Source organism: Phyllobates terribilis, unplaced genomic scaffold (genome assembly GCF_046119375.1).
Source record: "Phyllobates terribilis strain yellow unplaced genomic scaffold, ASM4611937v1 Scaffold_12__6_contigs__length_324123572, whole genome shotgun sequence".
Classification (NCBI taxonomy): Eukaryota; Metazoa; Chordata; class Amphibia; order Anura; family Dendrobatidae; genus Phyllobates; species Phyllobates terribilis.
Window position 1 is genome coordinate 136,435,983 of NW_027362772.1, and position 26,187 is coordinate 136,462,169.

Consider the following 26,187-nt stretch of genomic DNA (forward strand, 5'->3'; position numbering starts at 1 on the left):
GCGTGTGTATGTCTGTATGCGCATGTAGCAGAGCTGTTTGTGTGTCTGTATGGGCGTGTAGCAGAGCTGTTTGTGTGCCATTATGTGCATGTTGCAGAGCTGTTTGTGTGTCTGTATGGGCATGTAGCAGAGCAGTTTGTGTGTCTGTATGGGCATGTAGCAGAGCTGTTTGTGTGTCTGTATGGGCATGTAGCAGAGCTGTTTGTGTGCCATTATGTGCATGTAGCAGAGCTGTTTGTGTGTCATTATATGCATGTAGCAGAGCTGTTTGTGTGTCATTATGTGCATGTAGCAGAGCTGTGTGTATGTGCATGTACCAGAGGTGTTTGTGTGTATAACACTGCAGAGAGACACTAGCAATAGATTTATTACCTCCCTATTCTATCCTAGTACATTAAAATTAGTGATAATGACCCCTCCACTTTACACCTTTAGGGAAGTTTTAATTAACAGGAAAAAATGTTTTTCCTATTTTCTGCTGTCTAAACCTGGGGTGCATCTTATGGTAAGGTGCACCTTATACTCTGAAAAATACGGTTCTCTCTATGATGTGATCAATAAATAGTATATGCAAACCTTTTGGCAGTCAGTTTTCTTTAATTAAATGACCATACCTATATTCAAAAGCATTTTAGTTAAAATTAAGGTCTTCCATGATGATAACTTAATGCACCTTCAATTAATCACCAGGGAAATGGCATCACAACAACCAGACGTAAGAAATCACACTTTAAAAAAGATGCAAAACTTTTGGTCGCCACTGTATATCTAATATAATATATCTAAATGATAATAAAAAATGGTTTTGTAAATTGCAAATATACTCAGGAAGCAAATGCAGTAATGCATTATACATTGCTATGCTATTCATAGTACATAGTGTATACAATGTGCCATCTTGTGGCTTCCATAAAGTATTACAGTTGTTAAAATTAGATTTTTTTAAAACATCGTAGTTACTTATTCCATGAAATAAAGTTTTTTTATGAATACGTCATACATAGTGTTTGTACCATGCCGATCTAAAGACTTATGGATTGTGACCCAATTTTCACATTTTAGCTTCTGTACACTAATTCAGGGGGTGTAAAAATCAGCCATTTTTACCTGGGCCCTCCATTTTAATAGAATTAAAATGAATTGGACAATAGACTGATCAACTGTTTCATGGCTTCGTGTGACCTGTTACCTCAATTTCAAGTCATGAGAAATTAAGGTGATAAAAGGACTGGAACTAATTCAAGATGTGGCATTTGCATTTGGTAAATGTTCATGGTATTTAAAAAAATACAGTGGGGTCAATGCAAGTGAATGAGGCCATCATTAGGCTAAACTACAGATGAGTGATCTTTTGAGATTCAAATTCACCAAGAACAACATTTTTTTCCCAAAAATGTGATTTGCATTAAATAAATTCCTGCGATTAGCAATACTGAAAAAACAGTAATTGACCTGAAAAAAAAGAGGACAGGGAAATGGAAGGATAGAGAGAACTGAGGGGTTTAATATTGCCCTCCTTGTTTGTCAGTGTTTGAAGTATAAAAAAAAATGTGCTGTTACTGCAGTATGTCACTGATTAATCAATTCAGTCACACTGACTATGCAGCTACAGCACTTCCCTATACAGTACAGACCAAACGTTTGGACACACCTTCTCATTTAAAGATTTTTCTGTATTTTCATGACTATGAAAATTGTACATTCACACTGAAGGCATCAAAACTATGAATTAACACATGTGGAATTATATACTTAACAAAAAAGTGTGAAACAACTGAAAATATGTCTTCTATTCTAGGTTCTTCAAAGTAGCCACCTTTTGCTTTGATGACTGCTTTGCACTCTCTTGGCATTCTCTTGATGAGCTTCAAGAGGTAGTCACCGGAAATGGTCTTCCAACAATCTTGAAGGAGTTCCCAGAGATGCTTAGCACTTGTTGGACCTTTTGCCTTCACTCTGCGGTCCAGCTCACCCCAAAGCTACTCGATTGGGTTCAGGTCTGGTGACTGTAGAGGCCAGGTCATCTGGTGTAGCACCCCATCACCTTCCTTTTTAGTCAAATAGCCCTTACACAGCCTGGAGGTGTGTTTTGGGTCATTGTCCTGTTGAAAAATAAATGATGGTCCAACTAAACGAAAGCCGGATGGAATACCATGCCGCTGCAAGATGCTGTGGTAGCCATGCTGGTTCAGTATGCCTTCAATTTTGAATAAATCCCCAACAGTGTCACCAGCAAAGCACCCCCACACCATCACACCTCCTCCTCCATGCTTCATGGTGGGAACCAGGAATGTAGAGTCCATCCGTTCACCTTTTCTGCGTTGCACAAAGACACGTTGGTTGGAACCAAAGATCTCAAATTTGGACTCATCAGACCAAAGCACAGATTTCCACTGGTCTAATTTCCATTCATTGTGTTCTTTAGCCCAAACATGTCTCTTCTGCTTGTTGCCTGTCCTTAGCAGTGGTTTCCTAGCAGCTATTTTACCATGAAGGCCTGCTGCACAAAGTCTCTTCTTAACAGTTGTTGAAGAGATGTGTCTGCTGCTAGAACTCTTTGTGACATTGACCTGGTCTCTAATCTGAGCTGCTGTTAACCTGCAATTTCTGAGGCTGGTGACTCGGATAAACTTATCCTCAGAAGCAGAGGTGACTCTTGGTCTTCCTTTCCTGGGGCGGTCCTCATGTGTGCCAGTTTCTTTGTAGCGCTTGATGGTTTTTGCAATTGCACTTGGGGACACTTTCAAAGTTTAACCAATTTTTCACACTGACTGAACTTCATTTCTTAAAGTAATGATGGCCAATCGTTTTTCTTTACTAATCTGCTTTTTTCTTGCCATAATACAAATTCTAACAGTCTATTCAGTAAGACTATCAGCTGTGTATCCACCAGACTTCTGCACAACACAACTGATGGTCCCAACCCAATTTATAAGGCAGGAAAAGAAATCCCACTTATTAAACCTGACAGGGCACACCTGTGAAGTGAAAACCATTTCCTGTGACTACCACTTGAAGCTCATCAAGAGAATGCCAAGAGTGTGCAAAGCAGTCATCAAAGCAAAAGGTGGCTACTTTGAAGAACCTAGAATATAAGACATATTTTCAGTTGTTTCACACTTTTTTGTTAAGTATATAATTCCACATGTGTTAATTCATAGTTTTGATGCCTTCAGTGTGAATGTACAATTTTCAAAGTCATGAAAATACAGAAAAATCTTTAAATGAGAAGGTGTGTCCAAACTTTTGGTCTGTACTGTATATTATTTGAACATTTAGATTATTACTTACAGACTGAGACTAGCACTCCCATTTTCAATATGCCTGAGCAATGAAATAGTACACCACAATTAGATTACACCTTTTTCTATCCCTAGGTGGAATGAGTTGGCCCTCATCTTTGATACTGCCTATGCTAGTCACTCCTGATCGACTGCTCTAGGCCATGTGATGTGTTAGCTGCAGGGCAATGGTTGAATTTGCAGAGGCTATAACATTTTAAGAAATTTGATTAGAAGTTAATGCTCCATGGATCAATTCACTTATCGCTAGACTGAAGAAGCTTCACCACTTGAGGAGATCGCCATTTTCCCAAAAGCCATACATTTTTACTTTTTTTGTTAACATTGCAGTGAGAGGGCTTTTTTTGGGGTATGAATTGTATTATATAATGGTCCCATTACTGTAAAATGTACTAAAAGATGTGAAAAAACAATATTTGTGGAGCTGAACGTATCATTGTAAAAGTCTATACTCAAGGTATGGCAGAGACTTCAAGAAAGTAAATGCAGGATATTTACTTGGAATACCTAACATGTTATTCCCATGATTAAAAGTTATCACCTATCCAGAGAGTAGGTAATAATTTGTGGATTAGTAGAGAGTCTACCTTTGGGACCCTCATTGATCACGAGAACAGGGAACTGAAGGGCCTCATTGGAATGGTGCGGTGGTGATAAATGCACGCCACCACTCCGTTCTTGGCTATCTCCAATTTCAAAGAGAATAAATGGAGTGTTGCATATTTTTTGCCTCAAGTGGAAATAGGAATTTGTAAACCCCAATGGAGTTTTAGATCTGAAAATTCATAGGTTACCATGTGTCATATGTAATTCATTTTACTTTGCAGTTGGCGTGTTTGTCTTTCATTGCACCTGTTGTGAAATTATTATGTTGTTGCTATATGTGCAGAGTGAAGACGACGGAGGCGCCAAATAATAAACAGCAGGTAGTCACCCTCTCTGGATCCAGCACTGGCTCACTGCTGCTTGGGTCTCGATGTTTTGTCTGCAGTGCTGACGTCACCTCGACAGCACTCCTCACTGCTGTAACCAATCAAGGAGCTCATGCCGTCTACCTTGGCAGAGCTTACTGGCTACAGAAGTGATGCACACTGTTGATGTGACGTCACCGCTGCAGCCAAAACACAGTGTCCTGAGCAGCGGTGGGAAGCTGGTACTGAACTTACAAGAGCTGAGTATCTGTTTGCTATTTTAGATACTTTAGAGCATTTTCCCTCAAGTGGAAAACCCCATAAACTCTCCCCAACTAGGGCCAATTTTTCATTTTTGAGCTTTTGTTGTTTCCTCCAATTTTTTCAAAAGCCAGGCCTTTTTTACATTAACAAAGTTGTAAGAGGGCTTTTTTTTTGATGAGTTGTAGTTTTAAATTCCACAATTTACTTCACCATATAATGTACTGAAATAAGGAAAAAAAATGTAAGCGGGGTGAAAAGATGAAAAAATATCTCCATTGTTCTTTGAGTTCTGTGCTTACGGTGTTCATTGTGAAGTATAAATTACCTGTTAAGTTGATTTTCCAGGTCAGTATGATTACAGTGATAACAAGCTAATATAATTTTTTATTTATTTATTGCTTTTATTATTGTTTTTATTGGTATCATTTTGGGCTATATGCAACTATTTAATCACTTTTTATTAAAAAAAAATTCTGGGAGGCAGGTGAGAAAAAAAAGTGCAATTATGGAATGTCTAACTTTCTTTTTCTTTAATGCATTTACCATATCGATTCAATAAGTTTATATTTTGAAAGATCTGACTTCTGGAGATGCAGTGATACCAATTTTTTATATTGTTTTCAGATAGAGAAAAGGTGAGAGACATGATCTTTTACCTTTATAATTTTTTATTTTTTAAAATATATATATATATTAGCCTTTACACTGTATTTCTGTGCTGCATTCAATGGTTACACCTGAATCCCCCTAAAAACAAGATATTGTACGAATCCCAAATGGGCCTTTTTGTATTTTTTTTCTGACATGTCATTGCAGTCTATGGCCCCATCAGGGGTTCATCTGAATCCCATTTTTAGGGGGACTCAGGCGAGACCCCTGAACACACTACAAAAGTGCAGTGTGAACAGGGTCTAAGTGGCTTGAATATGTGATCATTTAATTCATTACACTTTAGTATCGCAGAATATGATGAAAATAATGATCTCTTATGGAGCCCAGAAGCTGATGGGCTTCATAGCGGCACCAGTATGGTGATAAAACAATCACTGCTGTTAGATGCAGGTGTCAACGGTGTGTATGGAGCTAAGCCCACGTCATACACACTCATCCTACATTCACAATACATGTTTTTATGCAAATGAGGTTCACAGGGCAATGTGGGTAGTCCGGCTGTAACTGCATCCCCACCTTATTGATGGACAGTGCTAAGTCCAGTTGAGTCAATGATGTCCCAGTTGTAATTTCGAGTGAAGCCATTGAGATTTCAGCTGGATTTTCAAATAAACTGTCCACTTATTCTAGGATTGCCATGAGTGAATGTATGTTGGATTGTTTGGAGTAATAAACACCCAAGAGTAGATAATTAAATAATGTAACAAATTTGCAGGCCCAGATTCCAGGAGCTTAGACAGATTCATAGACGTACAATGAATTACCTCTGGAGCTATGTAGTCCGGGGTCCCGCAGAATGTGCGAGTGGTGGCACCGCTGAAAATGTTCTCTTTACACATTCCAAAGTCAGTGATTTTTATGTGTCCCTCAGCGTCCAGCATAACGTTATCCAGCTTCAAGTCTCTACATACAAAATAGACATATCATCAGTGACTGAAGTAAATGAACCAAGATATGTTAGCAGAACATACCGGCATGTTACAAATCTTCTCTAAATGCCAAATAGTATATGTACAATACAAAAGTCAGAAACATGTGATATTTAAGGACACTAATTTTCTTGTTTGAAAAAAAAATTGTTAAACTTTTCCTACTTATTACTACATTAAAAACAGAAAGCATGTAAAAGTGGAGAAGATAGAGCTGCCCTCTGAAGACCCCTGTTTTTTAATGTGTGAAAATGTACTGTATTATATGTAGTGTTGAGCCACCCCCGTAGTGTTCGAGTTCGGTTCGGTTCGTCGAACACCCGTGTGTTCGCCGAACTGTTCGTCGAACTGTTCGTCGAACACCTTCGAACACCGTTAAAACCAATGGCAGGCAAACAAAAACACATAGAAACACATAGAAAACACCTTCAAAGGTGTCCAAAAGCTGACAAACTGCTCAGAAGACATAACTAACACATAGAAAAGTGACAAGTACATATAGTCATGCGAAAATAAAAGAGGTGGAGGAGTAAAAGGAGGGGGAGACACAGATATAGGCATGTCATGCCCTTCTAAAATCCAAAAAGTGAGAAGCCGACACGGCCAGTCCGCTCCTGCCCGTGCCACCTCCGTGTCGCCAGGTTTGTGCCAGAGCCGCGGTGAACCCTGACGGCCAGCCCCCCTCTCCCAATACTGGTGCCTGTCCGCTGGTGGGTCGAGCGAGCCCCCCTGTGGTGGAGGCAGCTCTAAGCTTCTTAATTTAAATTGTCTCTCTAATTTGAATGAATACACTTTAAATCCATTTACAAGGATCTATTGGAGGGCAAGTCTCATGCCAGCAGCCGCAGTAATTCCAGCTCCAGTAGCGTCCACTAAAGCTGCTGCAGTTAAAAAGCTTTTATAAGGATCGAGCTCGGCTGTCCACCGCAAGGCATCCTACTGCCAGTCCCAGCCCCTATGCCTTGGGGTGCCTCCTGATGCTCTTCACTAAGTATCCCATGGTCCCGAAGCATTTCCTTTGAAAAAATTAAGTGTCTAAACTACAGGTGGTGCAGCTTGCTTAACAGCCGGGATAATCCGCTCACTAGCAGACACTGCTACTAGGCACAAAGTATTTCCTGGGCTAGATGCAGTTAAAAATTTGTAATTAGATACTCTCGTTGGATGCTGAGAAAGCATTCCATAGAGTCTCCTGGCACGCCATATATGATTCTCTTAAAAAGCTTGGGGTAGGGGTCTAGGGGACCCTTTTATAGCCAAAATCACAGCCCTGTATCGCAATACGTCACCTAGGCTGAAGATAAATGGAACTGTAGCACCCTGAGGGCTCGGTTGCTACAAACGTATTGCACCTCACCCAGAGGTGTGATATCTCACTCTCAGGTAAGGATGGAGTGTGGATCAGGACCCGACACCTGCATGCATTACACCACATTGCCGTGGGGCAGGGCGACCAATATGCCCCTGAGATGGGCACGACAGTCCCTGTCCCTGGCTGGAGTGGGGGGAGGGAACACTGAGGAAGGGGAACCCTGTAGTGTAGGAGCAGGGAGGAAGCAGTTCCTGGGTGCATTGAGAAGGGAGTATAAAAGGTGGGCACCATCTTAGTTCAGTGCAGAGAAGTCTGAGCAGAAGTGGCAGGGAGCAGGGGCTCTGCATGAGCTCTGCTCCGGAGGCGGGCCTAGTAACAGAGGCCCAGGCCTGGAAGAGGGAGAAGGAAGGAAGAGGAGCGGAGAAGGCTCCAGGAACGAGGAATGAAGGGATCCCAGGGGTGCGGATGGGCGAGTCGCCACCGCACGCCCGAATCCACCTGCGTGGAGGGGTCAGGCCAAAGGGGGAGACCGGTCCCCGAACTAGTGGAGGCAGGAAACGACCCTCAGCTAGAAACCGGAGGCTCTGACATTTTATGTGGCGCAGCCCCTCGCTACACCCGCTAGGAAGGCACCACATAGGGTCAGGGAAACTGGCGCCAAGTTTACCAAGAGGAGGCCCGAGGCAGCCGGACAGAAGGGTTGGTAAGAAAGGCCAGACAAAGGACACACAAAGGGGGTCCTGTGAAGTGCTCCAAAGTTATCTGGGAGTTGTCTGAGCCCCTCACCTGGTGAGCACAGTACGACGTGGGCAGCCGTTACCTGCAGACGTGGTCTGGATAATAAGAACTGTGAGTAAAGGCCCTGAACTGCATCACTGACTCCGTGTCGTTACTGCTGCTGCCCTGCACCATCACCCCCATCCTCCGCATACACTGCCCTGAGGCTATACTCCTCCCGTGGGGAGTTATGCTACACTCTGCTGCACCCACAATACCAGCCTCAGTGGTCTGCCCTGTAGCGGCGGTTCACTCTGACCGCAATCCACGGGTGGCGTAGTCGGACATTTAAACATGAAAACCACATAAATAGTTCCGCCACTGGTTTGACCGCCCTGAGCCACGGAACTGGGTCGCCGCCACGAAGACTACAACCACCAGCATCCACCAAAAAGGGTCCGGCTCCGGGTGTCCCAAGGCCCAGGGGGTGCGTCAGAACATTTTCATCACCTTTCACAATCACCAATGGGACAAGGCAGTGATGTCCTCTGTCCCCTCTCTTATACATCCTAGTGACGGAGCACCTGCTCTCATCAATTCGCCATAACCCCAATATTAGGTGGATTGAGGTGGGAGGCACCGAGTACAAGTGCTCTCTATTTGCTGATGATGTCCTAGTATATATCACTCAATCACATATATCCATCCATGCTGTTATGGCTGAAATAGATCACTTTGTTACATGGTAAAATTTTAAAATCAATGCAGCGAAGTCTGAGGCCCTCGATGTCTCCCTCCCCAAATCCATATAGGATTCCATCCAGTCCAACTTTCCCTTTGCCTGGCCCTCACAGGGTATCAAATACTTAGGAATTCCTATTCATAGAGACCTCTCCCATCTATGTTATCTTAATTTTGGGCCCTTTATTGAACAACTCCATACAGACCATGGTTGGCAAGTTAGAACTGTAAGATTCACTACGTGAACCACTGGTGTTTTGTGGAAAAGCACATGTACACTGCGTTCCAAATTATTATTAGTGTTGAGCCACCCCCGTAGTGTTCGGGTTCGGTTCGGTTCGTCGAACACCGGGATGTTCGAGGAACTGTTCGTCGAACTGTTCGTCGAACACCTTAGAACACCGTCGAACACCGTTAAAACCAATGGCAGGCAAACAAAAACACATAGAAACACATAGAAAACACCTGCAAAGGTGTCCAAAAGCTGACAAACTGCTCAGAAGACACTCTCTTTAAAAAAGCCGGCCGGCAAATTCAGCAGCGGCATACACCGGTACCCGACAATTTAGACAAGAAGGAATAGAGCATCACACATAGATTAGATAGATAGAAACATGTCAGTCACACATATAAGAAGCACAGTGACAGTGTTGGTTACTGCACTTGTCATTTAGTGTAAAGGATTTATTAAAAAAAATATTAGTGTTTTCATGCACCGTCTCTTTAAAAAAGCCGGCCGGCAAATCAGCATCTGTACCCGACAATTTAGAACAGAAAGAATAGAGCTTCACACATAGATTAGATAGATAGAAACATGTCAGTCACATATATAATAAGTACAGTGATAGTGTTGCTTACTGTACTTGTCATTTAGTGTAAAGGATTTATTTAAAAAAATAATAGTGTTTTCATGCACTGTCTCTTTAAAAAAGCCGGCCGGCAATTCAGCAGCGGTACCCGACAATTTAGAACAGAAAGATAGAGCATCACACATAGATTAGATAGGTAGAAACATGTCAGTCACATATATATGAAGTACAGTGATAGTGTTGGTTACTGTACTTGTCATTTAGTATTAAAATAAAGGATTTATTATTAAAAAAATTGGCGTGGGGTTCCCCTTAATTTTAGGCTCTAGCGGAGGTTAAGCAGACGGCTGGGGCAGATGTTTGAAGCCTGGGAAGGGGGTAATACCCACGGAGCTTCCCAGGCTACTAATATCAGCCCCCAGCTGAATACATAGCCTTTACTAGCTATTAAAATGGGGGACCCCCCAAAAAAAATGACGTGGGGTCCCCCCTAATTTAATAGCTAGCAAAGGCTAGGCAGACAGCTGGGGGCTGATATTAATAGCCCAGGAAGGGAGCCATGAATATTGGCCCCCTCCCAGGCTAGAAACACCAGCCGTCAGCCGCCCCAGAAATGGCGCATTCATAGGATGCGCCAATTCTGGCACTTAGCCTCGCTCTTCCACGCTGCCCTGGTGCGGTGGCAGGGGGTAATAGGGTTGGGGTTGATGTCAGCTTATAATGCCAGCTGACATCAAGCCCAGGTTAGTAATGGAGAGGCGTCTATAAGACACCCCCATTACTAACCCCATAGTCAAAGTTAAAAAAAAACACAAACACCCAGAATAAAGTCCTTTAATTGAAATAAAGACACAATCCTTTATTGTTCTAAATTAAACCATACTTACCATCACGCCCATTCCAGCTGAAGCCAATGATCTCCTGCAATAAAAGAAAAATAATAAAGCAACCTCATCCTTACCTTTCCATGGTTCCCACGACAGCTTCAGCTCTGCTACATCGAGATGACAGGCTGGACCGCAGCAGAACGCTGCCATCCAGCCTGTCATCCCGCAGACACTGAGAAGCGCAGGCTTGCTTGCGCTGCTCAGCGTCTCTCTGTGACGACATCCAGATGAGCCGAGTTCATGTCCAATGAACTCGGCTCACCTAATGCACGTCACTGACAACGTGGGAAAATTCTCACGCTGAAGCGGTGAGTGCAGGAGAATTCTCCCACGCTGTCAGTGACGTGCATAAGGTGAGCTCATGTCCAATGAACTCAGCTCACCTCCTGCACGTCACTGACAGCGTGGGAGAATTCTCCTGCACTCAGCGCTTCAGCGTGAGAATTCTCCCACGCTGAAGCGCTGAGTGCAGGAGAATTTTCCCACGCTGTCAGTGACGTGCATAAGGTGAGCTCATGTCCAATGAACTCAGCTCACCTCCTGCACGTCACTGACAGCGTGGGAGAATTCTCCTGCACTCAGCGCTTCAGTGTGAGAATTCTCCCACGCTGAAGCGCTGAGTGCAGGAGAATTTTCCCACGCTGTCAGTGACGTGCATGAGGTGAGCCGAGTTCATTGGACATTAACTCGGCTCATCTGGATGCCCTCACAGAGAGACACTGTGGAGCGCAAGCAAGCCTGCGCTTCTCAGTGTCTGCGGGATGACAGGCTGGATGGCAGCGTTCTGCTGCGGTCCAGCCTGTCATCTCGATGTAGCAGAGCTGAAGCTGTCATGGGAACCATGGAAAGGTAAGGATGAGGTTGCTTTATTATTTTTCTTTTATTGCAGGAGATCGTTGGCTTCAGCTGGAATGGGCGTGACGGTAAGTATGGTTTAATTTAGAACAATAAAGGATTGTGTCTTTATTTCAATTAAAGGACTTTATTCTGGGTGTTTGTGTTTTTCTTAACTTTGACTATGGGGTTAGTAATGGGGGTGTCTTATAGACGCCTCTCCATTACTAACCTGGGCTTGATGTCAGCTGGCATTATAAGCTGACATCAACCCCAACCGTATTACCCCCTGCCACCGCACCAGGGCAGCGTGAAAGAGCGAGGCTAAGTGCCAGAATTGGCGCATCCTATGAATGCGCCATTTCTGGGGCGGCTGACGGCTGGTGTTTCTAGCCTGGGAGGGGGACAATATTCATGGCTCCCTTCCTGGGCTATTAATATCAGCCCCCAGCTGTCTGCCTAGGCTTTGCTAGCTATTAAATTAGGGGGGACCCCACGTCATTTTATTTGGGGGGTCCCCCATTTTAATAGCTAGTAAAGGCTATGTATTCAGCTGGGGGCTGATATTAGTAGCCTGGGAAGCTCCGTGGGTATTACCCCCTTCCCAGGCTTCAAACATCTGCCCCAGCCGTCTGCTTAACCTCCGCTAGAGCCTAAAATTTAGGGGAACCCCACGCCAATTTTTTTAATAATAAATCCTTTATTTTAATACTAAATGACAAGTACAGTAACCAACACTATCACTGTACTTCATATATATGTGACTGACATGTTTCTATCTATCTAATCTATGTGTGAAGCTCTATTCTGTCTGTTATAAATTGTCGGGTACCGCTGCTGAATTGCCGGCCGGCTTTTTTAAAGAGACAGTGCATGAAAACACTATTATTTTTTTTGATAAATCCTTTACGCTAAATGACAAGTACAGTAAGCAACACTGTCACTGTACTTCGTATATATGTGACTGACATGTTTCTATCTATCTAATCTATGTGTGATTCTCTATTCCTTCTATTCTAAATTGTCGGGTACCGCTGCTGAATTGCCGGCCGGCTTTTTTAAAGAGACAGTGCATGAAAACACTATTATTTTTTTTGATAAATCCTTTACGCTAAATGACAAGTACAGTAAGCAGCACTTTCACTGTACTTCGTATATATGTGGCTGACATGTTTCTATCTATCTAATCTATGTGTGAAGCTCTATTCTTTCGGTTCTAAATTGTCGGGTACCGGTGTATGCCGCTGCTGAATTGCCGGCTTTTCATGTTTCACTGTTGGCACTGTTCCCATCGATTTGGGCAATCACTGTAATGCCACAACCACCATGTCTGTGGCATTACAGTGAGTGGCAGACAATCCCTGCATGATTGGTGCTCTAAATAGCGCCAGACATGCAGGACACGCTTTTGGTGCACGAACAGTTATCGAACATAACCTCGAACAGCCGAATTTTTTGCAAATCGTTCGGGTTCGTCGAACAACTCAAACACCGCCCAAAACAGCTCGAATTTGAGATTGGCGAACAGTTCTAGTCGAACACCGCTCATCTCTAATTATTATACAAAAAGTGTTTAGGAGTGATAAGGGAAGAATTTGTTTGTTTGTCAGTTAAACTCATTGATGGTGATGTGTGTCAGGGCTCTTTATATCACTGTAAGCAATTGCAGACACCTGTGCTAATTAGTTTGGCAGGTGTGTCCAATGAAAGGCAAGACTACTTAAGAAGGCTCTCTCACATTATTAAGCAGCCTACATTTTCTGCCAAAATGGGAAAGAAAAAGGATGTGTCGGCTGCTGAGAAGCAACAAATTGTGGAGTGTTTAGGTCAAGGCATGACTACAATCAACATTGTGCGATGATCAGGATGAAGTGTCTTGGCAATCAAGAAGTATGTAGCTGATTCACAGTACACACGTGTGCGTGCTGATAAGGGCAAATTGAGGACTCTTTCCTACAGGCAATTACGTCAGGTTGAAAGAGCAGCGGCAAAAAAGCCTTGTCATAGCAGCAGACAAGTTTTTGAAGCTGCTTGTGCCTCCAACGTCCCCCGAACAACAAGATGCAGGGTCCTTCAGAGGTTTGCAGCTGTGCATGCGCCATCCTGTCGACCTCCTCTATCCACTTCACACAAGCAGAAACGGCTCCAGTGGGCCAAACATTACATGAAGACTGATTTCAAAACTGTTTTGTTCACGGATGAGTGCCGTGCAGCGCTCGATGGTCCAGATGGATGGAGTGGAGGATGGCTGGTTGATGGACACCCCACGCAAACACGGCTACAGCGCCAACAAGGAGGAGGTGGAGTAATGTTTTGGGCTGGAATCCTGGGGAGAGAGATTGTCGGCCCCTTTAGGATCCCTGAAGGCGCTAAAGATGAACTCCATAATGTATGTGGATTTTCTCAAACAGCACTTCCTGCCATGGTTCAAGAAGAAGAACCGTGTATTTCACAGCAAGATCATTTTTCTGCATGATAATGCACCATCTCATGCTGCACATAAAACATCTGCATCTCTGGCTGATATGGGCATAAAAGGGGACAAACTTATGGTGTGACCCCCATGCTCCCCTGACCTCTACCCCATTCAGAACCTTTGGAGCATCATTAAAAGGAGTGTCTATGATGGCGGGAGGCAGTTCACATCTAAGCAACAGCTCTGGGAGGGTATTCTGTCCTCATGCAAAACAATTGAAGCAGAAACCATCCAAAACCTGACAAATTCAATGGACGAGAGAGTTCAGAAGCTCCTTTCGAACAAGGGGTCCTATGTGAAAATGTAACATCACCTAGAATAAAGTTTTGAGTTGAAAACTGTTTGATTTCAGTTTCTAACAACCTGCTAATGCTTATAATTTCAAAAATGACCATTTTTTTGGTCTTTATTAAAATGAAAAGGTTGATCGAAAAGTTTGGGGGATCTAAGAGTGTGGCAACCCAGTAGTCATGATTACTTCGAATTCTCACAATATGAGGGTCATGCTGCAGGTAGTGCAGCAAGAAGGCACTTATGTGTCTTGCGCATCTCGGAGCCCCAAAATTATTTTCCGGGCTACATGCAGCTAAAAATTATTTTTAATTTTAAATCTGGTGAAGCTTTAGTATAGATGGCCTAATAGGATCAGTGCTGCACACTGCTACAAAGCCCAAATTATTTTCCAGTCAAGATACAGATAAACATGATTAGTAATTTGAAAGCTTAAAACGGTTGGTAGGGTGATTTTAACCAATCATCAAGCTTTTACTCTCCCCAGGATGACACAGGGGTAGAAAAGTCGTTTCGGATCCATGATTTGTTCATCTTTATGAACGTGAGTCTGTCTACATTATCAGTGGAGAGCCGCGTGCGCTTATCTGTCAGCACACCACCAGCAGCGCTGAACACACGTTCAGACAGAACGCTGGCTGCGGGGCATGACAAGATCTCCAAGGCGTAAGTGGCTAGCTCCGGCCATTTATCCAGATTGGAAGCCCAAAAAGAGCAAGGGTCCAGTGACACAGTCGTGGCTTCAATGTTTACTTGGAGATACTCCTGTACCATCGTCTCTAGGCGTTGACTATGTGTCAGACTTCTTGTCTCCTGTGGCCTTGCAAAGGATGGGCTAAAAAAGTGGTGAAATGATTCCGCAAAATTGATGTTACCAGCAGATACTGTGGTTCTGTTACGGTTTGAGTGCTGAACACTTGACGGTCCCACGGTTGGCAAGTTGGAACTGTGAGATTCACTACGTGCACCACTGGTGTTTTGTGGAAAAGCACATGTAAGATTCTGCAACAGTCTCTGCTGATACTCCTGCATGCGTGCATCCCTTTCTATGGCAGGAATAATTTCTGCAAATTTACTTTTGTACCGGGGATCTAACAGTGTGGCAACCCAGTAGTCAGGATTATTTCTAATTCTCACAATTCGAGGGTCATGTTGCAGGTAGTGCAGCAAGAAGGCACTCATGTGTGTTGCGCATCCAGGAGCACCAAGTCCCTGTTGTGTTGGTGGCGAGGTAACAATCATGCTTCCTTCCTCTGTCCTCTCCCCCCAACCTCGCACAACAGAAATGTGATCAAGGTCTCCCTCATCTGATGAGTCTTCCATCAGTTCGTCCTCCACTTCTTCCTGGGCTCCTGCACCTTCCTCACTAGTTTGGCTGCTACCATGCGCCCTGGTAAAACCATCTCCCCCACCCTCACATGCCTGCCGCCTTGGTGCTGCCGACCGTCTGGACCTTGCAGATGTTAGCCCTTCCGCATACAACTCCTCCTCCTCTACTTCCTCCACCTCCTCTTGTGCCACCACCTGACTCCGAATTCTGTTTAACATGTGCTCCAGCATGTAAATCACCGGAATAGTCATGCTGATAATGGCATCGTCAGCACTAAACATCTTCGTCGCCATTTCAAAACTGTGCAGAAGGGTGCATAGGTCCCTGATCTGAGACCACTCCTCCAGCGTGATTTGCCCCACCTCTGAATCTCGTTGGCCCAGGCTATACGTCAGAACGTATTGCACCAGGGCTTGTCGGTGCTGCCACAGTCGCTGCAACATGTGCAGAGTTGAATTCCACCGGGTAGGTGTTATGTTCTGCTACCAGAGCTAAGGAAAGAGAGGAGATCTGTCCCTACGATAGAACTCAGCTGAATCCCTACGATGTAACAGGGAACCTGATCCTGTGATCAGACCTGCTAAAGTCCTAAGCTAGTCTGTACGGAGACCTATAGATGTGGGGAAGGAATCCCTACAAGTACTAAGGACTGGGAGGAATATGGGACACCTCCTAACTGAAATAGTAGCAGACAGAAGAACAAACAAAATATAAAGAACATAGAGGTCAGTAAACCAAGCAAACTAACAGAGCAAGACACAGAGCACAGGCTAGCTAGAAAGTAGATATACAATGAAGTCCAGCAAAGCCAGAAGGGCGGAGCAGGATTAAATAGGCCAACAAGGTCATGTGACCAGCAAAGGAAAAAAAACCTAACAGCAAGGTTCTAACAGTACCCCCCCTTCTAAGAGGATCCTCCGGATCCCCTAGGACCAGGCTTATCAGGAAATCTCCTGTGAAACGCTCTGATAAGTCTGGACGCGGAAACATCATCTGACCTCACCCAAGAGTTATCCTCGGGTCCGAAACCTTTCCAGGCCACAAGATACTGCAAACTACCTCTATACCGTCTAGAGTCAAGGATGCGAGAAATTTCATATTCCCCGTCCTCCACCACCGGAGGAACAGAGGCAGAGGCGTCACCATCCGACACAACAGCTTTTTTTAACAGAGAGACATGAAAGACCGGATTAATTCTCCAGGAGGTAGGAACCTCCAACCTAACAGCAGATTGGTTGACAACCTGAAGCACCTTAAAGGGCCCTACAAACTTGGGACCCAATTTCTTAGAAGGAATCCTCAACCGCAGATTCCTAGAGGACAACCAAACCATGTCACCAACAGCGAACAAAACCTCCTGTCGTTTCCTATCAAAGTAGTCTTTAGATTTTCTGTTGGCCTCCTGAAGATTACCACGCACATCCGTCCAAACTCTTTCCAAATCACCGGAAAAATTCTCCTCCTCAGGCACGGCAGATCCCAACTTGGAGAACGACCCAAACGACGGATGTCTCCCAGAACAACAAAAAAAAGGCGAACAACCAGCAGAAGAAGATGTATGATTGTTCAGAGCAAATTCGGCAAGTGGCAGAAACTCAGACCACCCCTCTTGATTGTCTGCCACAAAACAACGCAAGAACTGCTCAACATCCTGGTTTTTCCTTTCTGTCTGGCCATTAGATTCAGGATGATATCCGGACGAAAACGACAAATGAATTCCCAACCTGTCACAAAAGGCACGCCAAAAACGAGCCACGAACTGAGGACCCCTATCAGAAACAATGTCAGTAGGAACGCCATGAAGTCTGACAATTTCCTTGACAAAGGCCTTAGCGAGAGTTTTAGCGCAGGGCAGTTTGATGAAGGGAACCAAGTGACACATCTTACTAAAACGGTCCACGACCACCCAGATGACAGTAAAACCCTCAGAGGGGGGAAGGTCAGTTATAAAGTCCATAGCCAAATGTGTCCAAGGAGCACTGGGGACCTCCAAAGGACAAAGCAACCCCGCAGCAGGAGTATGTGAGGACTTAGATCTAGCACATACAGTACATTGGCGTACCCACTTAATGACTTCCTTCTGCCATCCAGGCCACCAAAAACTGCGACCCACCAGTCTCTTGGTCTCAGAGATTCCGGGATGACCTGCCAACCGAGATTCGTGACACTCAACAAACAAAGCTCTCCTAAAGGTCCCAGGCACAAACAACCTCCCATGAGGAGTGTTAGATGGGGCATTCTCACGAGCTTTAAGAATCTCATCTTCCAAAACGGAGTCTAAAGCAGCTATCACAACACCTTCTTGTAAAATGTTTTCCTCTTTCTCAGCACCGACTATGGGAGAAAAACTGCGAGACAAGGCATCCGCCTTAACATTCTTAGTACCAGGGATGTAAGTAACGGAGAAATTAAACCGCGAGAAAAACAGTGCCCACCTAGCCTGACGGGCATTCAGGCGCTTGGCAGCGTCAAGATATATCAGATTTTTATGATCCGTAAGAACCTGAACGGGAAATTCCGCACCTTCCAAGAAGTGGCGCCAGTGTTCAAATGCGAGTTTAATAGCCAATAATTCCCGATTACCAATATCGTAATTCAATTCAGTCTCCGAAAATTTTTTTGAAAAAAAGGCACAGGGATGTAATCCATCCCCGTTATCCTGAGACAATACTGCGCCAACCCCCACAGAGGAAGCATCAACCTCAACCAAAAACGGCCTAGTAACATCAGGCTGCATAAGGATGGGAGCAGAGGTGAACCTCTCCTTGAGATACACAAAAGCTTCAATGGCCTCAGAAGACCACTGAACCGCATCAGCACCTTTCCTGGTGAGATCAGTCAGAGGTTTGACAATACTAGAAAAATTTTTTATGAATTTTCTATAGTAATTGGCGAAACCCAAAAACCTCTGTATCGATTTCAAACCAATAGGCCTAGGCCATTCCTGCACAGCCTGAACCTTAACCGGATCCATCTCAAAACCTTTGCTGGAGATAATGTAGCCCAAAAAACTAATTCTCTGTACAGCGAACTCACATTTCTCCAGCTTAGCAAAAAGCGAATTGTCCATTAATAACTGTAATACCTCACGCACGCTCCGCCAATGAGACTCCAGATCTGGCGAATAAATCAAAATGTCATCCAAATACACAACCACATTTTTACCGATCAAAGGTCTAAGGATGTCATTAATCAGATTCTGAAAAAATGCAGGAGCATTAGTAAGACCAAAAGGCATAACCAGATTCTCAAAATGACCCACAGGAGTGTTAAAAGCAGTCTTCCATTCATCACCCTCCTTCATGCGCAACAGATTGTATGCCCCCTTAAGGTCAATTTTAGAGAACCACTTGGCCCCCAATAACTGGTTAAACAGATCAGGAATCAATGGCAGTGGGTAAGGATTGCGTACCGTAATTTTGTTAATCTCACGAAAATCCAGACAAGGACGTAAACCGCCGTCCTTTTTTTTACAAAAAAAAATCCAACCGCCACAGGAGACTTAGAGGGCCTAATGTGACCGGCGGCCAAACTTGTCTGTATGTATTCCTCCAAAGCCTTCCTCTCAGGAATAGTAAGGTTAAATAAACGACTTTTAGGAAGAGTCGCTCCAGGGACAAATTCAATAGAACAATCATAGTCTCTATGGGGAGGCAAAACCTGCGATTCCTTCTCAGAAAAAACTCTCCAAAAATCCTGAATAGGAACAGGCAATTCTCCCCTATCCAAAGCTGCAATACGCCCGTTACAACACTTGTCATAACATTTATGGCTCCAGGATTTAATTTCACTGGTAGACCAATCCAGTACAGGATTGTGACATTTTAACCAAGGCAATCCCAATATTACTGGAGAAGGCAAGTTATTCAACACCACCAAATCCAATTTCTCATGGTGAACACCATTAATAGTGAGAGGAAATTCACAGACCTTGAGAGTAATATTCTTCAAAGGGGAGCCATCCACAGAAACCACAGCAATGGGGGATGATAAAGGTTCAGGTTTTAAATTGAGTTTTTCCACGAATCCCCCATCAATTACATTCAGTGTAGACCCGCAATCAACAAACACCCGAAATTCCATTAATTTTTCCTGAGCAATCGTGGAAGCAGCTAAAAATATACCCTTAGAATTTAAACAGGCAATACGGGCGTGACTGACCATTTTTTTTTCTTTCTTCATACGAAGCTCACAGCCTTTAATCAAATGACCAGATTTTCCGCAATAGAAACACAAGCCTTTCGAAAAACGACGGTCTTTTTCTTGAGAGCGAGGTGCCACCGATCCAATCTCCATCGGTTCACCACTGTTAGTATACACATTATCATAACCAGAAACTGACATAGCAGAGGATTTGCTCTCATTAACCCTAGCACGCAGTCTTCTATCCACCCGTATAGCTAATTGCATAGCCTGTTGCAAATCCTCAGGTGTAGGATAAGCAATTAGCAGGTCTTTAACCCTTTCACTGAGCCCAGCAAGAAATAGACTTTTCAGAGCAGAATCGTTCCACCCTGTTTGAGTGGACCAACGACGAAAATGTGTACAATATTTTTCGACATTACCTGATCCTTGTTTTAAACGTCTCAACTCAGTCTCAGCTGATGCGACACGGTCAGGATCATCATATAATAGTCCTAAAGCAGAAAAAAAACTATCCACTGATCTGAAGCATGTATCACTAGGTTGCAAAGAAAAGGCCCACTCCTGAGGCTCTTTGCGCAAAAGTGACATTATGAACCCTACGCGCTGGGATTCATCCCCAGAGGACTTGGGTCTCAAACGGAAATACAATAAGCAAGCATTTTTAAATGAAAAAAATTCTCGATGTTCACCAAAAAATAAATCCGGCAAACATACCTTAGGCTCCAAGAAATGTGCTCCAGAACAGTTACTCACGTGCTGACGGAGCTCGGCCACTTCCAGAGAGAGTCCCTGCAGGCGATGGGCTAAATCCTGAACCGACACCATGATGGAACAGAAAAATCTTTCCTTAGAGAATTTGCTGGCTGGACTTACTGTTATGTTCTGCTACCAGAGCTAAGGAAAGAGAGGCGATCTGTCCCTACGATAGAACTCAGCTGAATCCCTACGATGTAACAGGGAACCTGATCCTGTGATCAGACCTGCTAAAGTCCTAAGCTAGTCTGTACGGAGACCTATAGATGTGGGGAAGGAATCCCTACAAGTACTAAGGACTGGGAGGAATATGGGACACCTCCTAACTGAAATAGTAGCAGACAGAAGAACAAACAAAATATAAAGAACATAGAGGTCAGTAAACCAAGCAAACTAACAGAGCAAGACACAGAGCACAGGCTAGCTAGAAAGTAGATATACAATGAAGTCCAGCAAAGCCAGAAGGGCGGAGCAGGATTAAATAGGCCAACAAGGTCATGTGACCAGCAAAGGAAAAAAAACCTAACAGCAAGGTTCTAACAGTAGGCACATCGCATTTTAGCCGGTGAAGTGGCAGGCCCAACGACTTCTGTAGAGATGTAAGTCGCTGAGCTGCGGGATGCGAACGGCGGAAGTGAGCACACAGCGACCGTGCCCTCTGCAGAAGGCCATCTAGTCTGGGATAGTGGGCTAAAAATTGCTGGACAACCAGGTTCAACACGTGAGCCATACAAGGCACGTGTGTGACATTGCCCCGGCGAAGGGCCGCACCCAGGTTTGCAGCATTGTCGCACACGGCCTTCCCTGGTTTCAGGTCCAGTGGAGACAACCATTCATGAAATTGGTTCTCCAGAGCTGACCACAACTCCTCAGCTGTGTGACTCACATTTCCCAGACATTTCAATGTAAAAACCGCCTGATGACGTTGAGCCCTACTGCCAGCATAGTAAGGAGGTGTGCAGGATCCCTTCTGCGCAGTTAGAAAGCTTGTGGCATGACCAGACAGGCTTTGGGTGCAGGTGGAAGACCGAGAGGAGGTTGAGGAGGCAGAAGCAGTGGAGGAACTTTGACATAAAGAGGATTGACGCACAACTCGTGGGGACGGCAAGACTTGGACAGCAGCCCCTTGTCCTGCTGTCACCATAGTTACCCAGTGCCCAGTCAGCGACATGTAACGCCCCTGTCCATGCCTACTCGTCCAAGTGTCTGTGGTGAAATGCACCCTGTCACACACAGAGTTTCTCAAAGAAGCGGTGATGTTGTGTGCGACATGCTGGTGGAGCGCAGGCACACCTTTCTTTGAGAAGTAGTGCCGACTGGGCATCTGGTACTGGGGCACTGCGACGGACATAAGGTCTCGAAAATCCTCTGGGTCCACCAGGCGGAAAGGCAGCATTTCTGTAGCCAAGAGCTTGCAGATGGTGAAATTCAACCTCTTAGCTTTCTCATGGCTAGGAGGAAATGGTCTTTTACTTGTCCACATCTGAGGGACCGAGGGCTGGCTATTGTGCTTAGACGGGGTTGATAAGGGTGTCCCCGGCAAACTGCCGGTCTGTGAGGAAGATGCAGGCGGACATGTTAGGTTGCCTTGATCCAAAGGTGGTGCTATCGATGTCGGACAGCGCTCAACACCAGCTGGTGTTACCACCTCCAAAGAAAATGATGACCTGCCAATCACGCTGGCTGTTGCGGGTAAAGAGGTGGCAGGTCTGCACCCCAAAACAGGTGTGACTGCTGTCCCCCCAGTCACAGAGGATGAAGAGGCCGCGGATGCACAAGATATGGCAGACGGTGATTGGCCCGGCCGGCTAGGCCGCATTGTAGCACACTGAGCTTCCCACTGCAACTTATGCTTCATGTCCATGTGCCGGTTCATGCATGAAGTACTCAAACTATGTATTTTTTGGCCTCTACTTAGCTTTTGCTGACAAATGTTACAGATAACACGAGTTGGGTCATCTTTATCGATCTGAAAAAATGCCCAGGCTATGCAAGTCTTAGCACCCATGCGACCTGAAGAGCCACCACGACTTGTGGTGAGAGGCAGAGTTGTGTTTGAGGATGCAGTTGTTGACGTGCTTCCAGTACTACGTCTCTGTCCAGGAAGGCGCAACCTGACCTCGTCGTCACTAGCATCTTCCTCCACCTCCTCTGCTGACCTCATCTCTTGGCTGACTGTGGGTTGACAGTAAGTGGGATCTCCGACCTCATCATCATCACCCTGTGCGTTATCACACCCGTCGTCCTCAGAGCCAACCTGTTCCTGCCCTGACAAAAAACTAAAGTTGTCGCTCCAATCAGGTATTTGAGTCTTATCATCGTCTTCCTCATTGTCTCCACCAACAGGAGTTACAGTTTGGGAATGAGGGTCTACATTATGGTCAGAACCTTCTGCGTCTGGTCCTGGATCCGACTCATAAAGATTCTGGGCATCAGTGCAGATCATTTCCTCGTCTGGATTCACAGAAGCGCTGGAGTCGACCTCTGATTCCCAGGCTATAGTATGAGTAAACAGCTCTGCAGACTCAACCATCTGTTCTACCTCATACTCAGACGGGCAGCTGGAGATTTGGGAGCTGTGAGGAAGCAAGTAGGATTTGGGTGACACCTTTGAGGACTGGAGTATTTGTGATGTTGAAGTTGATGTGGAGGAGAGCCCACTTAAAGGAGCACTTGATATCCGTTGAAGCACCTGCTGTTTTTGTGCCTCATCTGGAATTTGTAGCGATTGGCGTGGCCGTAAGAAAGGGATCTTATCACATTGTCCGCTAAAAGAAGTAGACATTTTAGTTTGGCTGGAAGATGGTCTTTCTTCTGCAGATGTTACTGTTGCTTTAACACCTACCCCACGGACACAACCTTTTTTCCCCTTCCCAACACGCCTATTCCCCTTTCCACCAGCAGCAGGCCTTTTTCCACTCATTTTGGTGGTTAACTAATTCACAACTCTAGAGTTGTTTGCACAAAAAAACAATGGATGGTAACCGAGCAGAGCTGAGTGGCCAAACTGTGGTATTAGGCCAAAACTATTGGCTGGGTTAGATGCAGAAAAAAATTATTTTGAATTTGCAACCTGATGGAGGTCAGTATAGATGGACTAATACAAATAGTCCCACACACTGCTAGAAGCCCAAATATTTTTTCAGAGGTACTGTAGATGCAGATAAAAATTATTTTTAATTTGCAACCTGATGGAGGTCAGTATAGATGGACTAATAGACCAAGTCCCACACACTGCTAGAAGCCCAAATATTTTTTCAGAGCTAGATGCAGAAAAAAATTATTTTTAATTTGCAACCTGATGGAGGTCAGTATAGATGGACTAATAGACCAAGTCCCACACACCGCTAGAAGCCCAACTATTTTTTCAGAGCTAGATGCAGAAAAAAATTATATTCAATTTGCAACCTGCTGGAGGTCAGTATAGAAGGACTAATAGAACAAGTCCCACACACTGCTAGAAGCCCAAATATTTTTTCAGAGCTAAATGAAGAAAAAAAATATTTTTAATTTGCAACCTGATGGAGGTCAGTATAGATGGACTAATAGACCAAGTCCCACACACTGCTAGAAGCCCAAATATTTTTTCAGAGCTAGATGCAGAAAAAAATTATTTTTAATTTGCAACCTGATGGAGGTCAGTATAGATGGACTAATAGACCAAGTCCCACACACTGCTAGAAGCCCAAATATTTTTTCAGAGCTAGATGCAGAAAAAAATTATTTTTAATTTGCAACCTGATGGAGGTCAGTATAGATGGACTAATAGACCAAGTCCCACACACCGCTAGAAGCCCAACTATTTTTTCAGAGCTAGATGCAGAAAAAAATTATATTCAATTTGCAACCTGATGGAGGTCAGTATAGAAGGACTAATAGAACAAGTCCCACACACTGCTAGAAGCCCAAATATTTTTTCAGAGCTAAATGAAGAAAAAAATTATTTTTAATTTGCAACCTGATGGAGGTCAGTATAGATGGACTAATAGACCAAGTCCCACACAATGCTAGAAGCCCAAATATTTTTTCAGAGCTAGATGCAGAAAAAAATTATATTCAGTTTGCAACCTGATGGAGGTCAGTATAGATGGACTAATAGAATGATGCTATGCCCAAAAGATTTTACTTCACTAGGTGCAGTAAAAAAATTGGTATTCTATACACAGGTGTTATATCTTGCAACACAGATAGGCTACTCCACTGACTAACACACTGCAATAGGCCAAAAAGGATTAGCTTTGCTAGATTCAGCCAAATGCTGTGAAAAAAACTTGCACAGCACTGGCACAGACCTGCCTGGCAAAAACTCATAGGAACTGATGTAACCTAGTCCTGAAAAGCACTCCAATTACAATTAGTCTTTACTCCCACAACCTATCTATTTAAGAGCACAGACCTCCCTGATAAAAGTCGTAGGAAATGCTGTAACCTAGTCCTTAAAAGGACTGCAATCACAACTATTCCCTACTCCCAAGCTATCTGTATATTTGTGCGAAAATTGGCTTGAAATTAACAAGGTATAGCGCACACAGCAACAGCGGTGCCGTCTAACACGCAGCTGCAGCAGTGAGAAAATGGTGGCGACGGGGAAAATGGCTTGGTCTTATAGGGCAAGGACATGTGACATACACTGCCAATGACACATGCCCTTGCTTGTGTGAAAAAAAGCACTTCGCTCCGTGTGTGCGCTGCTGATAGGCTGACAGATTGCACCTCCCCACTGTAAATGCGGGAAAGAGAAAAAAAAATGGAGATCTTCATTATTTCTGCAGAGATCCATCCCCTGCCCCTCCCCCCGCCCTGCTGTACACTCAAACTGCGTATTAACATTAATTTTCATCATGAGAAAAAATCCAGTTATGATTTTGGTGCACGAACAGTTATCGAACATAACCTCGAACAGCCGAATTTTTCTCAAATTGTTCGTGTTCGCCGAACGGCTCGAACACCGCCCAAAACAGCTCGAATTTGAGATTGGCGAACAGTTCGAGTAGAACAATGCTCATCTCTAATTATATGTTTTTATCCTCCTGGAAGCTGCAGCTCTTGTAAGTCAGAGGTGACAGGATTAACTGTAGGGTCCGGCCATAGTTGGGGAGGAGTAATGGGGACCTGTGTGTTAGTTCCTGGTTAGAAGTGATTAGCGAGCAAAAAAAGATATAGGACTCGCAGAACTGTATTTGGGTGTGTGCTGAAGATATCCAGTATTGCAAAGAAGTAGCAAGCCTTACAACTGCCAAGCAACAGGGACGGCAGAGTCACTTCTCATCAAGGCAAGTTGGGGAACATAATAGAAGAGTTTCAGAGTGCAGGTGAAGTGTTAGCTAGACCTAGAGATCTGCGGTGAAGGATGGGGTCAGCCAGGCTGGAGCACGTCAGTAAGGTGATAGCTAGAGGGAGCTCCCTTACTCCGTTCACACAGAGTGCAGTTAGGGTACAGTGGTCACCGTGTGACTCTGTACTAGGAAGATGGAGATCCCCAGCATAACCTTCTTTAAACTTGCAAAGTTCACTACAAGTTATGTGCTGCCGTCTATAACTGACATGTATGTGCCTCTATCCTGCGAGACAGAAGAAAATGTATTCAACAACTTTATCTGCTACTATCTTTATATAGTTTCAACACTTAGTAAAGAAGAATTCATTGTTCTAAAACTGTCTGACTTATTCTCCAAGAATATGAAGGGTCCCCAGCTTCACCGTGACACGGCACAGTCCACCTTGAGAGTGACGTTTAAGGTAAAGAACGTTAATGCGCACACCCGGGTACCCATCTGTTTGGTGTTTAGGGCTTCCGAAGTAAATCTCAGCCA

At 44.4% G+C, this 26,187-nt stretch overlaps 1 protein-coding gene across 2 annotated transcripts in view; it reads right to left on the reverse strand.

Annotated features, from left to right (window-relative positions):
* PRKCG (protein kinase C gamma) overlaps window positions 1–26,187 on the reverse strand; it is an 881,135-nt gene that overhangs the window by 94,134 nt on the left and 760,814 nt on the right. For both annotated transcript variants that reach the window (XM_073656297.1, XM_073656296.1), the window contains one exon: window positions 5,914–6,052. In XM_073656297.1, the coding sequence (XP_073512398.1) occupies window positions 5,914–6,052 (139 nt within the window). The remainder of the gene's footprint in view (window positions 1–5,913; window positions 6,053–26,187) is intronic.